This window comes from Musca domestica, unplaced genomic scaffold (genome assembly GCF_030504385.1).
Source record: "Musca domestica strain aabys unplaced genomic scaffold, Musca_domestica.polishedcontigs.V.1.1 60, whole genome shotgun sequence".
Classification (NCBI taxonomy): domain Eukaryota; kingdom Metazoa; phylum Arthropoda; class Insecta; order Diptera; family Muscidae; genus Musca; species Musca domestica.
The window spans coordinates 4,240,316-4,256,527 of NW_026712364.1; the positions used below are offsets into that span (position 1 = coordinate 4,240,316).

General features: G+C 33.0%; 1 protein-coding gene across 4 annotated transcripts in view; it reads left to right on the forward strand.

Annotated features, from left to right (window-relative positions):
• LOC101894875 (teneurin-a) overlaps positions 1-16,212 on the forward strand; it is a 568,898-nt gene that overhangs the window by 292,368 nt on the left and 260,318 nt on the right. For 2 of the 4 annotated variants that reach the window (XM_059129381.1, XM_059129383.1), the window contains one exon: positions 8,892-8,939. The exons of the other annotated variants lie outside the window; for them this stretch is intronic. In XM_059129381.1, coding sequence (XP_058985364.1) covers positions 8,892-8,939 — 48 coding nt within the window. The remainder of the gene's footprint in view (positions 1-8,891; positions 8,940-16,212) is intronic. 4 annotated transcript variants of the gene reach the window in all.

A 16,212-nucleotide genomic window follows, 5' to 3' on the forward strand; every position in this document is an offset into this window, starting at 1 on the left:
TCGAAATTTATTAAAATTTCCAAAAGTTACATAATTTTCACCCACCCTAATACACAACTTTCCTTACAAGCAAATTCTAAACAAAATCTCTCCCATCACTTAGTTTTTTTTTTATAAAAACGACAGTTAAACAAAGAATCTCCTTTTTCGAATTGTCTTCGAATGCAAAATGTAATATCAATATATTTTAATGTACGATACCTTTGAGATTGTCTGTGTGTATGTGTGTGCTGATGCTGTGACTAATGTCAAACAATTTGGCACATAGACCCCAGAGACTTTGAAAATGCCTTTCCATAGCATTTTACTAGCAAAAACCTTTACAATACTTAAGAGAATACTTTTTTTTGTTTTGTTCGTCGTCGTCGTCGTCTTCAAAATAAATGGCAATCGCAACAACAATGAATCTTTGCCAATAAAAGATAAAGCTGGAGCAAAAAAAAAAAAAAAAAATTGAGGGAAAGAGAAACAAATAAATGAAGGGACAAAATCGTTAATGTTAACAACACACGAAACAACAAACCGTGAACAACATCACCAGCAGAAGCATCAAGAGCCGACAACATGAACGAGACAATCAATGTTATTTATTAGTGACGAATACAAAAGATATAAGCTAACGCACACGTATTTATATTCAGGACCATTTGACGAAGTCGACAACAACAACAACAATGAGACAAAAAAATTCTGCATTCAATTTGCTTATCAGCGACGAAGTCTTAAAAATGGCAATAACATCAACAAATAAGCAGGTTCCGAGCAGAACCATTATTTTGAAAAATGCCTAACTCTACACATGGCATTGATGGTTTATGAAGTGCTTTAATTTATGAAAAACAAAATATTTAAATCTAATTTATTAAATGGCGCCCAACATGGGGCTCACGCCTCTAAAGCTATAAGTAATGTGCTAATGACTAGAGTTCCTTAATTGTTCAGTTTTATGAATTTTGACAACAAAATTTTCAAAACCTTCCTATTCCTATTTAAATTGCTGTACACAGAGGACAATAGTAAACTACATAGAAATATTAGTTGAGAGAATACTAGGCTTGAGAAATTTTCGACTTACTCCTACAAAATAATAAACCTGTGTAGAATGAGAATATTTCTTTTTATGCTGAAAGCATCTAACCTATTTTAGTTTCTTTCGCATATGGTGGCGCCCAACGTGTATTTCGCATTGAAAAGTCATAAAAAATACATTTAAAGTCTCTTAAATGAGGGCTTGGTAGAAATGTCTCTTTTAATGCCACTTTCTGTTCATCGGAAATATTTTGGTTCATCGGATCAAATTTGTACCCGTCCATAAATCCAATACAATATAACTCTTTATTCTAAAACCCCAGAGATATTTTTGTTCCATTCTATTATATTGGAGAATAAGTATTCTCTACTTATGACTTAGATGGCGCCCAATGTGGGGTTAGTTTCATAAAGTCATGAATGTTTTTTTAAGCCTCCTGAATGATAGTTAGTCCACAAAATGGCTAGAATTGGTCTCTTTTCTATTCCCTTCCAGGGCGTCCAAAGTTATTAGAATAGGAATGAGCCGGTGGTAGTATCAGCTAAAAATTTATTTTAGATTTTGACTCTTCGATAAATCGGATTAATGTATCCACACCATTTCCAACTAATCCTTAATGCAATGCGAAGCACTCAGACAAAAGTCGCGTCTGGGAGCGTAAAAAAATCGAATCAATTATATTTTTTGTTCGGTTACCAACCTCTCCCCTACATAATTGAGACACAGTATTTTGTTCTCACATCTGCGTTCTTGTGCGGGGTTTTAATGACTTTACATGTATTAGTAGAGAGAATAGAGGTTGTTGAGAGAACGCTGTGAGCGCATTGCTTATGGTTAAATTCTATTTTGAAAACGTCTAAAAGTATGCAATATTTTTCGAATTATTCATATTGCTCTGTTTTTCCGATTGGATGTCATCACATTTGATATCAAAATTCAGTGGTAAGATTAGTGTGCATATCAGCTTAGAAATGGCTTTAAAACGATCATATTTAGCTTTTTCATTGCATACTTTTAGGCGATCACAAACATTTTTAAACTAGCTTGTTAGAAATTAATATAGTTTCTTAGAACATTAAAAAATATATAATTTGAAGATGATACTTTACATATGGCTATAGGTAGTATATCTCAATTTTACTGCTGCCTCAAAATATGCAATAAATTTATCGAAATAACCCAAAAAACAATGAGAAGTATAAGTAAGATAGTTGTTGTCTCGCCTGACCTTTGTTGATTAACCTTTCATTGAATCTTTAAAATATTCCTAAATAATAAAAATATCTGATGTGTTACCTACCCCTAAAAGTATGCTGTAATCTTACACAAAATATTATTGATATCTTGATTTTGTAATATACCTTACATTAATTTCTTTAAATTCATGTTTTCCACCTTAAAGGTAGTGAACCCAAAAACATTTCTAACTTCTGATGAAATCTTAAATTCTTCTTGGATTCCATCTTCCATGGAAGTATGCGGGTCGTTAGCAGAGAAGAAGAAGAAGAAAAAAATCAATGACACAATGTCATTAGTATTAACAACTCTGCCCCATTCCATTGTCAAAATTCCTGTTTTTTTTTTCAATGTACATTCTCCTTTTTTCTTTTCTTTTGTTTAATTTCATTGGTTCTCAGGTTTGGCAAAGACCAAAAAAGAAAAAAAATCTGTAACAAAGTTCGTTCCTTAGGCATTTGTTTAATGCTCGAATACGAATTTCTGTTGAAACATAAAAAGAAACAATGGTTAAGTAAATGAGCTTAACGCACGTGTATGGGTATTTTTTGTTGTTGGTTTTTTTTCTGATGATGTACAATGTATGATGGTATTGATTCTACTCTGGAAGAAAAAAAAAAAAACAACAACATTAAAAAATACCATATAAGCCGGTCGTAAACGTTACACAGTTAAAAGGTTATGTGTTAATGTTGCCAAATGACGATAATAATAATAATGATGACATACTCGAATTCCTCAAAAGTTAAGAAGAACAAGAAGAAGAAGTAGCAAAAACAGAAAGGGATTGCATGTGCCACATATTTACATGTGGTTGTGTCAACAAAAACAAACAAAAAAACAACAGACACATAAGTAGATCTGTGTGGGCTTAACATACCTTTTCGGATTTGTTGTTTTTTTTTTTTTTTTTAATGCAGAGACCTGGAGTTCAACCAAATTATAACCGATAAAACACTTTAATTGGCATGGCCATTCGTTGTTTCACTTAGCCGGTATTGCGACATTTTCCTTTCCAGCCCCACTCACTCACTTACCGGCTGGCTCGTTGGCTGGCTGGTTCTTCACTTAAGTTGTAAAGTAAATAAAAAAGCTTTTTATTTTATTTATTATTTATTTCCAAGTTGATATACGTAAATCTTATTTCCACGTAAAAAATATATTAAACCAGCAGATACTCTGTGGTTGTAGATATTACATATGGGCTGCTCCTGGTCAGACCAAGGTAGGCCGCCACCGTCGTCATCAGCATCATCTCCAAAATACTCTCAGGTTGCTGGGTGGATTGCTGGATGTTGTTGCCATCAAATATTTTGCGGTCTTGCTTTATGGCTCATGGCCTTAACGAACAGATGAGTCAAAATTACTTGGCTTTTAAGACCATATCGTTCGCCCTTTTTTCCACGAATGGGAAAAAAAGATATCACTGCCAGATATTTAAGTTTTAATGAAGAATAAAACAACAACGACAAAAATGACGACCAAAAAAATTATATAAAATAAAAATAAAGTAAAGTAACTTGAAACGCAACAATAAATTTTCTTTGTGATGATGCTTTAAATTATAGTCACATTAAAAATGATTTATATTTTCGCTGATAAAAAATACAGAGTGTAAATAAGACCAATGAAAAATAATAAGGCTTGTAAGGGATGCAGCGACAAAAACCGCCAAATTGAAGTCAACCATGAGTGGAGGGGATATAACAAATTACAAGGATATAGAGATATTTGTAGGAATGAAATTATAGAAGAAAGTTTATAAATCAAATAAAAAGACAACTTACTCCTAGAAGTGTGCTATATTAATAATATTCTTTGTTTTAAAAGACAATCCTTAGCCTCAATAGAAACAAACTTGAAGAAACTTCGGAATTGGAAAACTATTAAATCCAATAAAAATATTCAATTTTCCGGAGAAATTCCAACATTTTTTGAGTTCCATTTGTTACATTGAGATGGCGCCCAACGTGGGGTAAATTTCAAAAAGTCATAAAAACGATATTTTAATAAAATCCCGGAAAAAATCCCAAAAATATTTGAATTTCATGCACATTTGTAATATTCCGATGGCGCCCAACGCGGGGCAGATTTCATAAAGACATAAAAAGATATTTTAATAATAAAAATATTCCTTTTTAGGGCCAAAGACTGAAAATAATGAATCTTAACATCAAAATTGGCTATATTGAAATGACGCTCAACGTGTTATAATTTTCAAAATGTCATAAAAATAGTATTTCGATAACAAGAATATTCTTTTTACAGTAAAAATCCCAAAAAAATGTGAGTTCCATGTACATTTATAATATTGAGATGGCATAAAACTGGGTTAAATTTCCAAAAGTGGGGTAAATTTCAAAAAGTCGAAATAATATATTTTGGTCATAGGAATAAGAATATTCCTTTTTCCTGAAAAATATTTGAGTTCCTTGGACATTTCTTATATTGAAATGGCGCCCAACGTAGGGTAAATATAAAAGAAAATCATAAAAAGATATTTTAATAATAACAATAAAAATATTCCTTTATACAAAAGAAAAAACTCCAAAAATATTTGAGTTCCATGTATATTGAGATGGCGCCCAATAGGTTAAATTTAAAAAAGTCATAAAAAAGATATTTTAATAGTAACAAAAAAAATATTCCTTTTTACAAAAAAAAAAAAAAATAAAATGTTTAAATTCGGCAGGGCCGGACTTTGAATACCCTCTACCATTTGGAACTAATTTGACAATTAAAAAAATAATAAATAAAATCCGTTAAAAATTCTGTTAAAATCTTAAAAATTCAGAATACATAGGGCCTATACGACGACGTGGACTTGCATAGGCAACTTTTGTTATAAGCCTTTACAGTATTCAAATGCGAAACTTGAAGAGAAACAAATAGGTGAATAATGTCGCTAAAATCACTAAAATACCGAATATAGGGAGGTGCAGTTATATGGGGCACGAAGACATGGACCTGCACAGACAATTTTCTGTCTTAGGCTGTATTATCCATTACGAACTTCAAATAAAAAATTCGAAACAATTCCACTGAATAATATCGCTAAAATCATCAAAATACCGAATATCAGGAGGATCCGCTATATGGGGCTTATACGAAGACGTGGACCTGCACAGAAAATTTTCTGTCATAGGCTGTAGTATCTGTTGGGAACTTCAAATAACAAATTTGAAACAATTCCGATAAATAATATAGCTAAAATCATCCAAATTCCGAAAATAGGCTACATGGTCCATTTTTAATACCAAAAGTCCTGCAGACATAATATACATTTGAGTAAAATTTCATGAACCCTCTTTCTACTTCTCTACCGAGATCTATCACATTTCATCGTTCTCAACATTTATTTCTTCTTTCATTTCTTTCAACGCAGGATTATCACAATGGATCGAAAGGTCCTCCGAGTGAGGTAGTTAAACTTAATTTGTAACTACTCATCCTCTAACCGAATAGTTTTGAGTCCATATATCTTAAACTACTGAAAAATTCCCTTCTATTCAATAATTTTTTAAAGTATTTTAAATATTTAAATTTCCATTTCCAGTTCTGGGCCACCTGGCAAAACCGAAACAAAAACCTGTACTCAGCCTTAAATTGCATTGCAATTAATTTGTTGTTAGTTATGCTCCTCCCCTCCCTCCCAAAAAAAGTATGCAACATTTTATTTAAATATTCAGCATTTAAATTCAATTTAATGCCATGCATTCTTTTTGTTTCTATTCATGCTAGCATGCTGTTTTCCGGCGCTCTCCTTTGACCTAGTTTACGCTTAAGGGGGTTTGGTTGGCTGGCTGGTGCTTAATACAGCATTAACACACTTTGTTTTTTGGCATAACTTTTAACAGCATTTACAGGCGTAAATACCGACGCACACACACGCGCGCATACCGACTAGAAAAACTGCTCAGACCAACAAACTCCACACAAATACATATAAATTCTTGCTGCAGTTCGCAATTTACCCCTTCGCCTAGTTGTTTTTTTTTCGCTTTGGCTTTTGTTTCAAACATGAAGCAGCACTTTTCTTAAATTTTCTATCCTTGAGAATGCTGGAAATAAATTTAATTAACAAAATACGTATACACTCACAGAGAGATAAAAATAAATGTATTATGGTCTTGGCTGCACTAAGTGCCACAGACCCGAGAAAATGGAAAATCGCAAAACACCCGCCAACAAAACACATTTGTAAAATGTGTTTTTTACTTTTTCTAAATAATAATGATAATAACAAAAATGATTACCAATAGGGTTAGGGAAGGGGCGAGAAAAATTGCCAACGCTAGCAAAAATATTATTCTTTATAATGGCACACAAACAAACAAACCAACAACATCCTTGCCCCAAGTACAAGTAGATTAGAGCAATGTGTGCGTGTGTGTGTATGTGTGAGACCAGCAGAGGCCAGGGTGAAAACGTTGCAAAAAGTACTTGAGTATGGTTTTTGTTAACGGTAGTTAACACGCCCAAATAATCAAGTACTTTCATGTACAGGGCTACGTACTTGTACACATGGACATGTGAGTGTGTGTGCTTCATGTCTGTGTGTTTACAAGAGCGAAAAACTGTAACTAGGGATATGTTACATAGTCAACAAAGAGCAAAAGTCAAGTGTTAACCATTGAACGTGCTACTGAATAATGTTTTATTTTCTTCAAGAGACAGAGAGAATTGAGTTGTTTTTTGAGAATGTCCTTGTGCAAAGGCAACAAAATTTAATATATATTTAAGTTTGTTATATTAATTTTTTTATACAAATACCTAAAAGTATGCAATAGTTTATTGGTTTCAATATTAAAAAAAACGTTATGGAAAACAGATTTGTAAACTTAAGGCTAGATTACACATGACGTTACACTATGCTTTACTTTATATATTAATGTATACCATACTACAACGCGTTTGTCTTTTGAATTACGATTCTAGGAGCGCCTAAAAGTATGCTATAAAATGCTATATAATTATGGGAAAAGTCACTTTATATGTGGCTATTGCTACTAAACAATGTTTTTTTGATGAGATAGAGAATTTATTTGTTTTTGATAATGTCCTTGTGAAAGGGAAATAAAGTAAATATGCCTAAAAATATGCCATACATTATTGGCCTTAATATAGCAAAACAGTATTGGGAACAGTTTAAAGCTAAATTACACATGATGTTAAAGTGATGTGTAAAGTGAATTTTTCATACCTAATAGTTTAAATGTTTATGGCATACTTTGAGGAGCTCTCAACAATTTTCTATCTCAAAAGTAACTACTCTATACTTTAAATATATTTTATTTATTTATGTACACTATAAAGCGTTTACCTTTTGAAGATTTCTGGGAGCGCCTAAAAGTATGCTAAAAAATTCAATAGATAACAATTATTTCAAATTATGCACAAACGCCAAAAAGTATTAAATTATTTATTAATATAGTACTTTATAGTAGTACTTAGTAGCTCTTTCCTTTCGGCTGTTTTAAATATTATTGGTTCGATGTAAACGTAAATGAGAAGAATTGTCGATGTTGGAGTGAATATTAACGAGAAGCATTACAGAAGCTATCAGCCACAGTTTGGTCCGGTTTATGGTGTGGTGGCATCATTGGACCGCGCTTTTTCACAGATGCTCCGAATAGTAACTGTGAATGGTGAGGGCAAGATCATATCCAACTTTGTTCTTTTTTTATTTTTGCCCCAAATTAAAGAGACGGTGCCACATGCCACACAGCACGCGTAACAATGGACTTATTTAGAGGAGAGTTCGTTTTTTTCACGTTCCGGCCGGAAAAGTGCCATTTAGCGCCCTTATACTTTTTTATGGGGCTATGTTAAAGCTCATATCTATACAGACGAGTCCGTTTCCATTGACGCATTTGTGGGAAATATTGAAGAATTCTTTCGAGAGGTAATATTGGTCGAAATATTGGAGAGAGTATTGCAAAATTGGACCATGCGGAAAGACCATTTGCGGGCAATATTTACTTGAAATAACCTTTAAATATTAAATTTTAGGGACATTTCTATCAATACAAATAAAGATTCCGTGCTTTTTTCGAATTTTATGTGGCTTTTTATAAATCTTTTCTATAGCTTTTAAAAAATTACGCTTGGTCATGGTCATAAAACCGATAGAAATCTATACAAAAATGTACGCCAGTTTACATATTGGTAGTATAAACACGGGGTAGGTCTCTTAAGATCTATGAATTGGAATACAAAATTTCTAAGGCATACTTTTGGGTGGCCCCACAATTCACCCTTTGATGTATGATGTGAAATAATTTTGTTGTTGTTTTGAATTTAAAACTTCTAAAGCATACTTTTGGGGGGCCCCAAAAATCCACCCTTTGGTGTATGATGAGAATTATTTTTTTTGTCGTTTTAATGTATATATTGAATCAGGGAATAACACAAGAAGGGCACTTGGACCTCGGGCCGCCCGAAATGATTACTACACTGCGGTTTTTGTGAAAATAAAATATCTCATTTCGATTCCAAAAAAGATTTCTTGCTGTTTTTAGAATTATATATGCTCTTCTTTACTTTCTCTTCTATCTATACCCATATGTACAAAAATTATGCATTGATATCTAACAAGTGTTTCCCCTTTTTCTTTTAATTCCAGGTATGTTTCAACCATACACAGCACTATTGATCAAAATCAATATCACACGTAAGTTAATACTACTTCAAACTTATTTTAGAACAACAACAGCATACAGATAATATTACTACAAACAAATTTTTGTTGTTTTTTATTCATTTATTTTATTATTATTTTTAAAAGAAACCATCACGAATATATGATTTTATTGAAAAATATATAAATAAAAAATATGAATTAGAAAAAAAAATAGAGGCATACTCACAGGCGCTTGAAAAATACCATTGAATTTGCAAAATAATGCGTATTATTCGATTAGTTCATATATATTAATGAAAAAATCTTCCGATAGGCCAAATAATATAATTATGTTTAAGGTTTTCTACCTGGGTTTCAATTCACTAAAAATAAATAATTTTATAAAAAAACAGAAATTCCCAATTAAAATTTCCTTCTTGCCAGCAACCTCTAGTAGGTCAATTACCTATTCCTCTTTTGCATTGAGTCCTTTGAGAATTTGTAACATTTCAAATTCTTTTTAATAACTAAGTTTTTGCCATCTTCCCCCTTTTTCGAACATCTTTCATTTGGTTTTGGCAAAATGTTCCTTTTAACATTAAACTTGTCTTTATTTCCTCCAGCAGTTTTGGATAGCAACAAGAGGTAGATAGATCGAGGGGGGGAGGGTGTGGGGGAAATGCAATTTGTATACATTATGCAAAATATACAAAACTCTTTTAAGTGGTTTATTTGCAAAATTTGCAATACAATGAGCCATGGTATTGGCCATAATGGATGCAAGACCAAGGGTTGGGGGGAGGAGAGGTTATCAAAGGAGTATTTTGCGTAGACGAAAATAAAAGGGGGTTTTTGTGTGTTCTTTGAAAAAAAGGGGGCGGCATAGAAGTCAAACGCAAACTTGGGGTCCGTTAGCTCTTTTTTTACAACCCTGCCATTTCTTTATTGTAGAACGTCAGAATATATGGGTGTGTGTGTGTTGCTTGTTCATCGTCTATATGTATTATTTAACATAATACAACCATTTGTCATGCAATTATGGCAGTTAAACATTTCCCTAAAGACTAGTTTTGAAAAACGTGTTTCAATGAACGTTTAACAGTCAACACCCTTGCCATGAAAAATGGGAGGGAGGTGGAAGGATGGCTTCTTGTTTTTCTTGGGCATTAAGGCCTGTTTAAAAATTCTGACTTTAAATTTGTTGCCTTGTTATTATAAGGATTTCTTGGAAAGAAAGTAAACTTTAATGAAATGTCAATAACTTTCGGTTTAAGTGCATATTTTGATATCCTGCAAGAGGAGGTCATTTGCTTTGCATTTTTGAGATATAAGTCAATGATACGACCTCTATAAATATTGAAGACCAGACTTGATTATTTTTCAACCCAAATGAACCTAGTATTTATTTAAAAATTTTCAAAAAGGGCTCTTGCTGATTTAGATCGAAATGGGTAGAAAGCTTCACATAGGCCTGTCCTCCTTTCCAAAAAGGAATTTTTTCCTATTTATTTACAATTTTACTTGAAAATGCTTTTTAATGAAATGTCATTTATCATGTCAATAACTTTCGGTTTAAGTGCATATTTTGATAAACAGCAAGAGGAGGTCATTCGCCCTAGATTTTTGAGATATTAGCCAATAATATGAACTCTATAAATATTCAAGACCAGATTTGATTATTTTCCAACTCACAATGAGCTAGTATTTATTTAAACATGTTCGAAAAGGGCTCTTGATGATTTAGATCGAAATGGGTAGGAAGCTTTACATAGACCCGCCCTTTCCAAAATGTTTTTTTTTTTCCTACTTTTATAATTTTGCTTGAAAAGGCTCATATTTTGTCTTTCGGAACCTCTGAAATGATTACGAAAAGCATTTCCGGCACCTCCTCTGATCTCTCTTACACAGAAAAATTTTTTGGCATTTTAAATACCCAACATATTCATCATTCCAAGCCTAGAACTTGCGCAACAGACCTCATCTTTTTGTGTTTGGGTGTGTCGCCACCTTTATTCAACATTTTGGTGTTTCCCTTGAATACGCTTCCTTTGGCTTTTGTAAATTTTACAGCTTTGACCGTAAAATATTCGCTTAGCCATGTCTTTTTTCGCTTTTGAGGTTTTATGTTTTAGTGATACGCGTTTCCAGTTAGCTATAGTTAGTTTTTTTTTCTTGCTTTCAGATAATATTTTATTTATGCAGCTTCCAGGGTATACCGGATTTCTTCTAGAAAAAAAAAACACACTGGCACACATACAAACTTTGCCACTGCCATTGAAACCAACATTTTGTTTCCATAAAACATGAAATGGAATATGAAAAGAGTATGAAACAACGAAAAAAAAAAACACCAACTAGCTTTAGAATTTTTATGATTAAAGTTGTTGACTTTTGAGCCAGAAACTCCATGTTGGTGGAATGAGAGTTCGTTTTTGCATTTTTTTCTTTTCTTTTTTTTTCTATTTTCGTTTATTTTATGAACAGAAAATCGAATATTTTTTAAGGAAAATATGTAAATTTTCTACTTTTTGGTAGCAAGAAAGGTTACATTGTGGTCGTCATCCACTCACCAAATTCACCACCAATGACCAACGACCAGCTGAGGCTATTGCATATTTAAGTAATTTGAATTTGTTTCAAAACTTATTTAAATCTAGGTCAAGCAATATTTCCATATTTATTTGATGAATATTATGAAAGATAAAATTTAAAGCATACTTTTGAGAGCCATAAACATAATCACAAGGTGAAGTGTATTTTTAGGGGATTTATAGAAATCAGGGTTGGGCATATTGCACTAAATTTTTAGTGCACTAAGAATCAAATAATTAGTGGTAGTGCAATTTTTAACTCCACTACCACTAAAGGGTTAGTGGTAGTGAAAAATAAATTGCACTACCACTAACCCTTTAGTGATATTTAGAAAAAAATTGCACTACCACTAAATTTTAGTGGTAGTGAAATTTTAATAGCACTACCACTAAATTTAGTGATTTTTCAAAAAAAAATTTGCACTACCACTAAAATTTGGCGAAGCCAAAAAAAGCACTATGCATATAAATATTATACCAGCTATAATGAAGTTTATTGAAGTGAGTAGGGAACAACAATCCAGAATATATAGTACATATTCATAAAATTTGATTACTTTTCTAAATAGCACTATTTTAGTGCTATTTTTTATGAAATACCACTAATTTAGTGCAAGTTTTTTCAAACACCACTAAATTTAGTGGTAGTGCTATTGAAATTTCACTACCACTAAATTATTTTTCACTACCACTAACCCTTTAGTGGTAGTGGAATTAAAAATTGCACTACCACTAAATGAATAGTGATAGTGAAATTATTAGTGCACTAAAAATACAGTGCATTATGCCCATCTCTGATGGAAATACATATTCAAATGAGATAAACGATGTGTTTTAATTTAGTAGAACTACAAAAAAACAATGCATACTTACAGGCTGAGAAGGTTATAAAGTAAAAGCTTAAATGGTTTTCACCATATGAAATTATTCAAATAATTGTAAAAAATTATTATCCTGAAGTTTAGTTACGGATCTTTTTGGTTTTTTGCCCACTGGGAGTGACATTTCGGTGAGTTGGTATCAGCTATCACTACTTCTGACTGTAAGTGAAAAAGATATATCGGCATGGAAACAAATGTTAAATATTCTAAAAGAGAGAAAGAGAGAACTGCAACGGAAGAGAGAATACAGGGTGAAATAAAAAAAACGTAAACAAAATCAAATGCCATCATTTTTACATTTTTTTTTTTAAATTTTATTGAATGAAAGCAAAAAATGTCGCAAATAGCATCAACTTTTAGAATAAGTTTAGATTTGTTCAAATTGATCACCTTTGGCACGAATTATGGCCTTCAAACGGCCAATAAACCGTCACACGCTGCCCGAATTTTGCTCTGCGGTATTTCGACCCATTCCGGGCGAAGCGCTTGCTTGAGGAGATCTATAATTTGGTATTTTTAGTGCCAACCTAACTTTCCAAAATACTCCAAACACAAAAGTCCAACGGATTGGTATCCGGAGATTTTGGTGGCCATTGTGAGCTTAAAATGAAGAGAAGAACTTCATTTTGTAACCATTCTTGGATAGCGCGTGCTGAGTCCTGTTGGAATGTCCAAGGTCTGCGGCCAAAATATTTGCGTGCCCAAGGCTTTAATACACCCTCCAGAATATTTTCCCAATAATATTCGGCATTTATTCTGATACCACGGACGATAATTACGAGCGGAGGGTTATGGCAACCATCATAACAGGCGGTGACGGCCCACACCATGACCATGGCCGCCGCTTGAGTTCTGGTGGCCAACCGAAAGTGCACATTTTCAGCTGACCTCCTTGGCAAGTAAACACAAACATTTTGTTTGTTTACAAACTGCTAAACAATGTACGTTTTCTCATCGGAGAAAACGAAATTCGGCAGTTTATCACTTTCGGCCAAGCGAAGCACCTCGTTAGCTCTTTTGAGTCTATTTTTTTTTCTGTTGCGGTGTAAGTTCTTGTACTTTTTGGAATTTCAATGGCTTTACCCCGAGCTCATTTTTCAATATTTTCCGAATGGAATATTGCGATATGTTCAGCTCACGAACCATTTTTCGGTCACTGCGACGCGAGTTTCGATCAAGTCGCATCTTTACTTTTCGAACTATTTCTGCTGATGTTGGTGTTTTCTTTCGTCCATTTCCTTGACGTCGGGCTGCGCTACCAGTATCACGGTAACGTGCGAAAGTATGAGATACAAAAGATTTATTCACATTTAAATGCTGGAACGCTCTAACGATAGCCACATGTGGTTTTCCAGCCAAATATAAAGAAGTCACACTATTACGCTATACTATTCCATCACGAATAACTTTTTTCAGGAATTTTCGCACCAAAATACTTTTGTACGCTTGTAAACAATATAATGAGCTGTTACTGGAATAATTTTAACAGCTGTCGGACGAGTGGCTTAGAAATGACATAAGTCTGAAGTTGGTTACTGTTTTTTCATCTCATCCTAAATATGTAGGTTATAAACGAAAACGATTTAATTTCTAACTGTGTGGAAAGAATATCGATTTCCTGAGGAAAGTCTGGTCCAGATTCACATTTTTGATCAAATATAAACTTGGCATACAGAGGCTTGAAAAGTGGGATAAATTATAATTAGAACTCTAAACGCTTCCTATGGCGATATTTTGGAAATTTTCTTTTAGAAATTTTAATTCGCATCTAATGAAATTTTCGAACTACAATGGACTTTGTTAAGGGGAGTGTAATATTTTGTATCTTTGGGAAGGAAGTTATTCAGGGAAAATTTTTGTTCCAATGAATATTTTTTGATAAAATGTTCCATTTTCGTAGGAGGAGTCCTTAGAAATGAATAGGCCTTTTATTGCAAATTTCAATGTGAGTCTCTAAACATAAGAAATTAGTATTCATAATGTGTACCACTGAAACATCTGTATTTTCATTTTTCTCGACAATTTTACCACCTTTTCTGAATTCTCTGCAAATTTTCTTATAATAGCCTGGACTACGTTTAAGAAAATAAAAAAAAAAAAAAAATTTTTTTGTAAGTTTTTTGTAATATTTTCCCCAGTTACTCTGTTCGAGAAATGCAAAAATGTAAACGGTTTTACAACAGTAAACCTTTTTCCCTCTATGGTACCCTAAAAAAAAATAATAAAAGAAAAAAATAGAATCAAAAAAATAAAAATTGCACATTGCAAGCAACACCTCCACGAAGGACGACGAATCCAATCAAATTATTTACAATTAATAATAAATATTTTATTTTTATTTTCGTTTATATTGCTCCAGGCAATTTTTTACACAATTATTTATTTTTTTTATCCTAACACTATTAAGTTTCATCAAAACACCGGCCATAAGTTTCGTTTTACAAATGCGTAAATGGACAACACACACTACAGCCAAGGACTAAGGGTGGAATTTCAATGCAAAATCTTTTAGAAAAAATCCTCCCTCACATTTAAGAACCAACAACAACAACGCGAAAAAATTGCATTGCTAATGGCAACTTATAAATTCAATTGAAAATGGTTTCCTATGGTGAAACTAAATGGCAAAATATTTTTACGGAACATTTCATGGTTTTGCCACTGCCATGCCGTTGTGGCTTGTGGCTGAGGGGAGGACGAAGAAAAGAAAAAAAACGAACCTTGCAAAAATATTAAACATAATTACAGGGATGAGAATTCTTGTTGTACGACAAGTTTTCCCCCTTAGAAAAATTGCAAGCACAAACTGATTTTTAGAGATAAGGTACCCCCTTCTGTTGCTGGCAAACCATGGTATTCTCTTCAGGGTGAAAAAATATGCTTGGCAACAATCACTGATGAGATCACACGCCTTTGATTTCATTATTATCCACGTTTTTCTTCCAAAAAATCATCTGGTTTTACTTCCTTCACCCTTCATCCATTGTGGTGGGTATTCCGTTTCTTTTAATAATGGGGTACTTGAAATTTTCCACGAAATTTTCAACATGTAAACAAGAAATTGCATTTCACCGGTTTGTCATTAGCATTTGGTGACAGGCAGTGTGTCAGCCAGCCAGCCAGCCATCCAGTCATTCATTAACATTAACAAAACTTCCCAGGTTGTTTGGCATTAATTCTCACCATGGCTCACAAAACAAACCTGAAAAAGGGGTTGTTTGTTACTCTTATTATCCTGTTGCCTGTTTGCAAAGTCATTGTTTTTGAACGATGGACGGGTTTTGTTACTTTTCTGCCACGTGTTTTATTTAATGGAAATCTATACAAAGTCTAGCTGTTGTTGTTGTTCTTGGTTTACTCTCATGCTGAGTTTAAAATTGATTTTTTATTATATAAATATAGAGAACGCGTTGCAGACGGCCAGTCTGACATCAGACAACAGCGAGACTTTATTAGCTATGCGATTTTAATTGCAGGGATTTGTAAAAGGGGATCGGAGTATTTTCCATGCTGATTGATATTGATTTTCAGCTGCACAATTTAAAATGAAAATAAAAAATAGAAAATTGAATTGTTATTAATTTTTAATAAGGGGGTATTAGCCAGTGATGCAGAATAAAAGACGAAAACACTTGGGGCGTTGTCACATAAATGAAATGCTAGAAAATTGCTTACTGGAAGGTTTAGGCCAAAATGAGGGTGGTGAGGAGGATATTGCAAAGATTTGTTAAATTTTTGGAATAAAAATAAATTGAAAAAAGAAGAAGAACCCAATACCACAACATGTGGTACAACTGGCCTCAGGTTTAAGATTAAAATAAATATTCCTCTAGAAAAAATAAAAAATATATT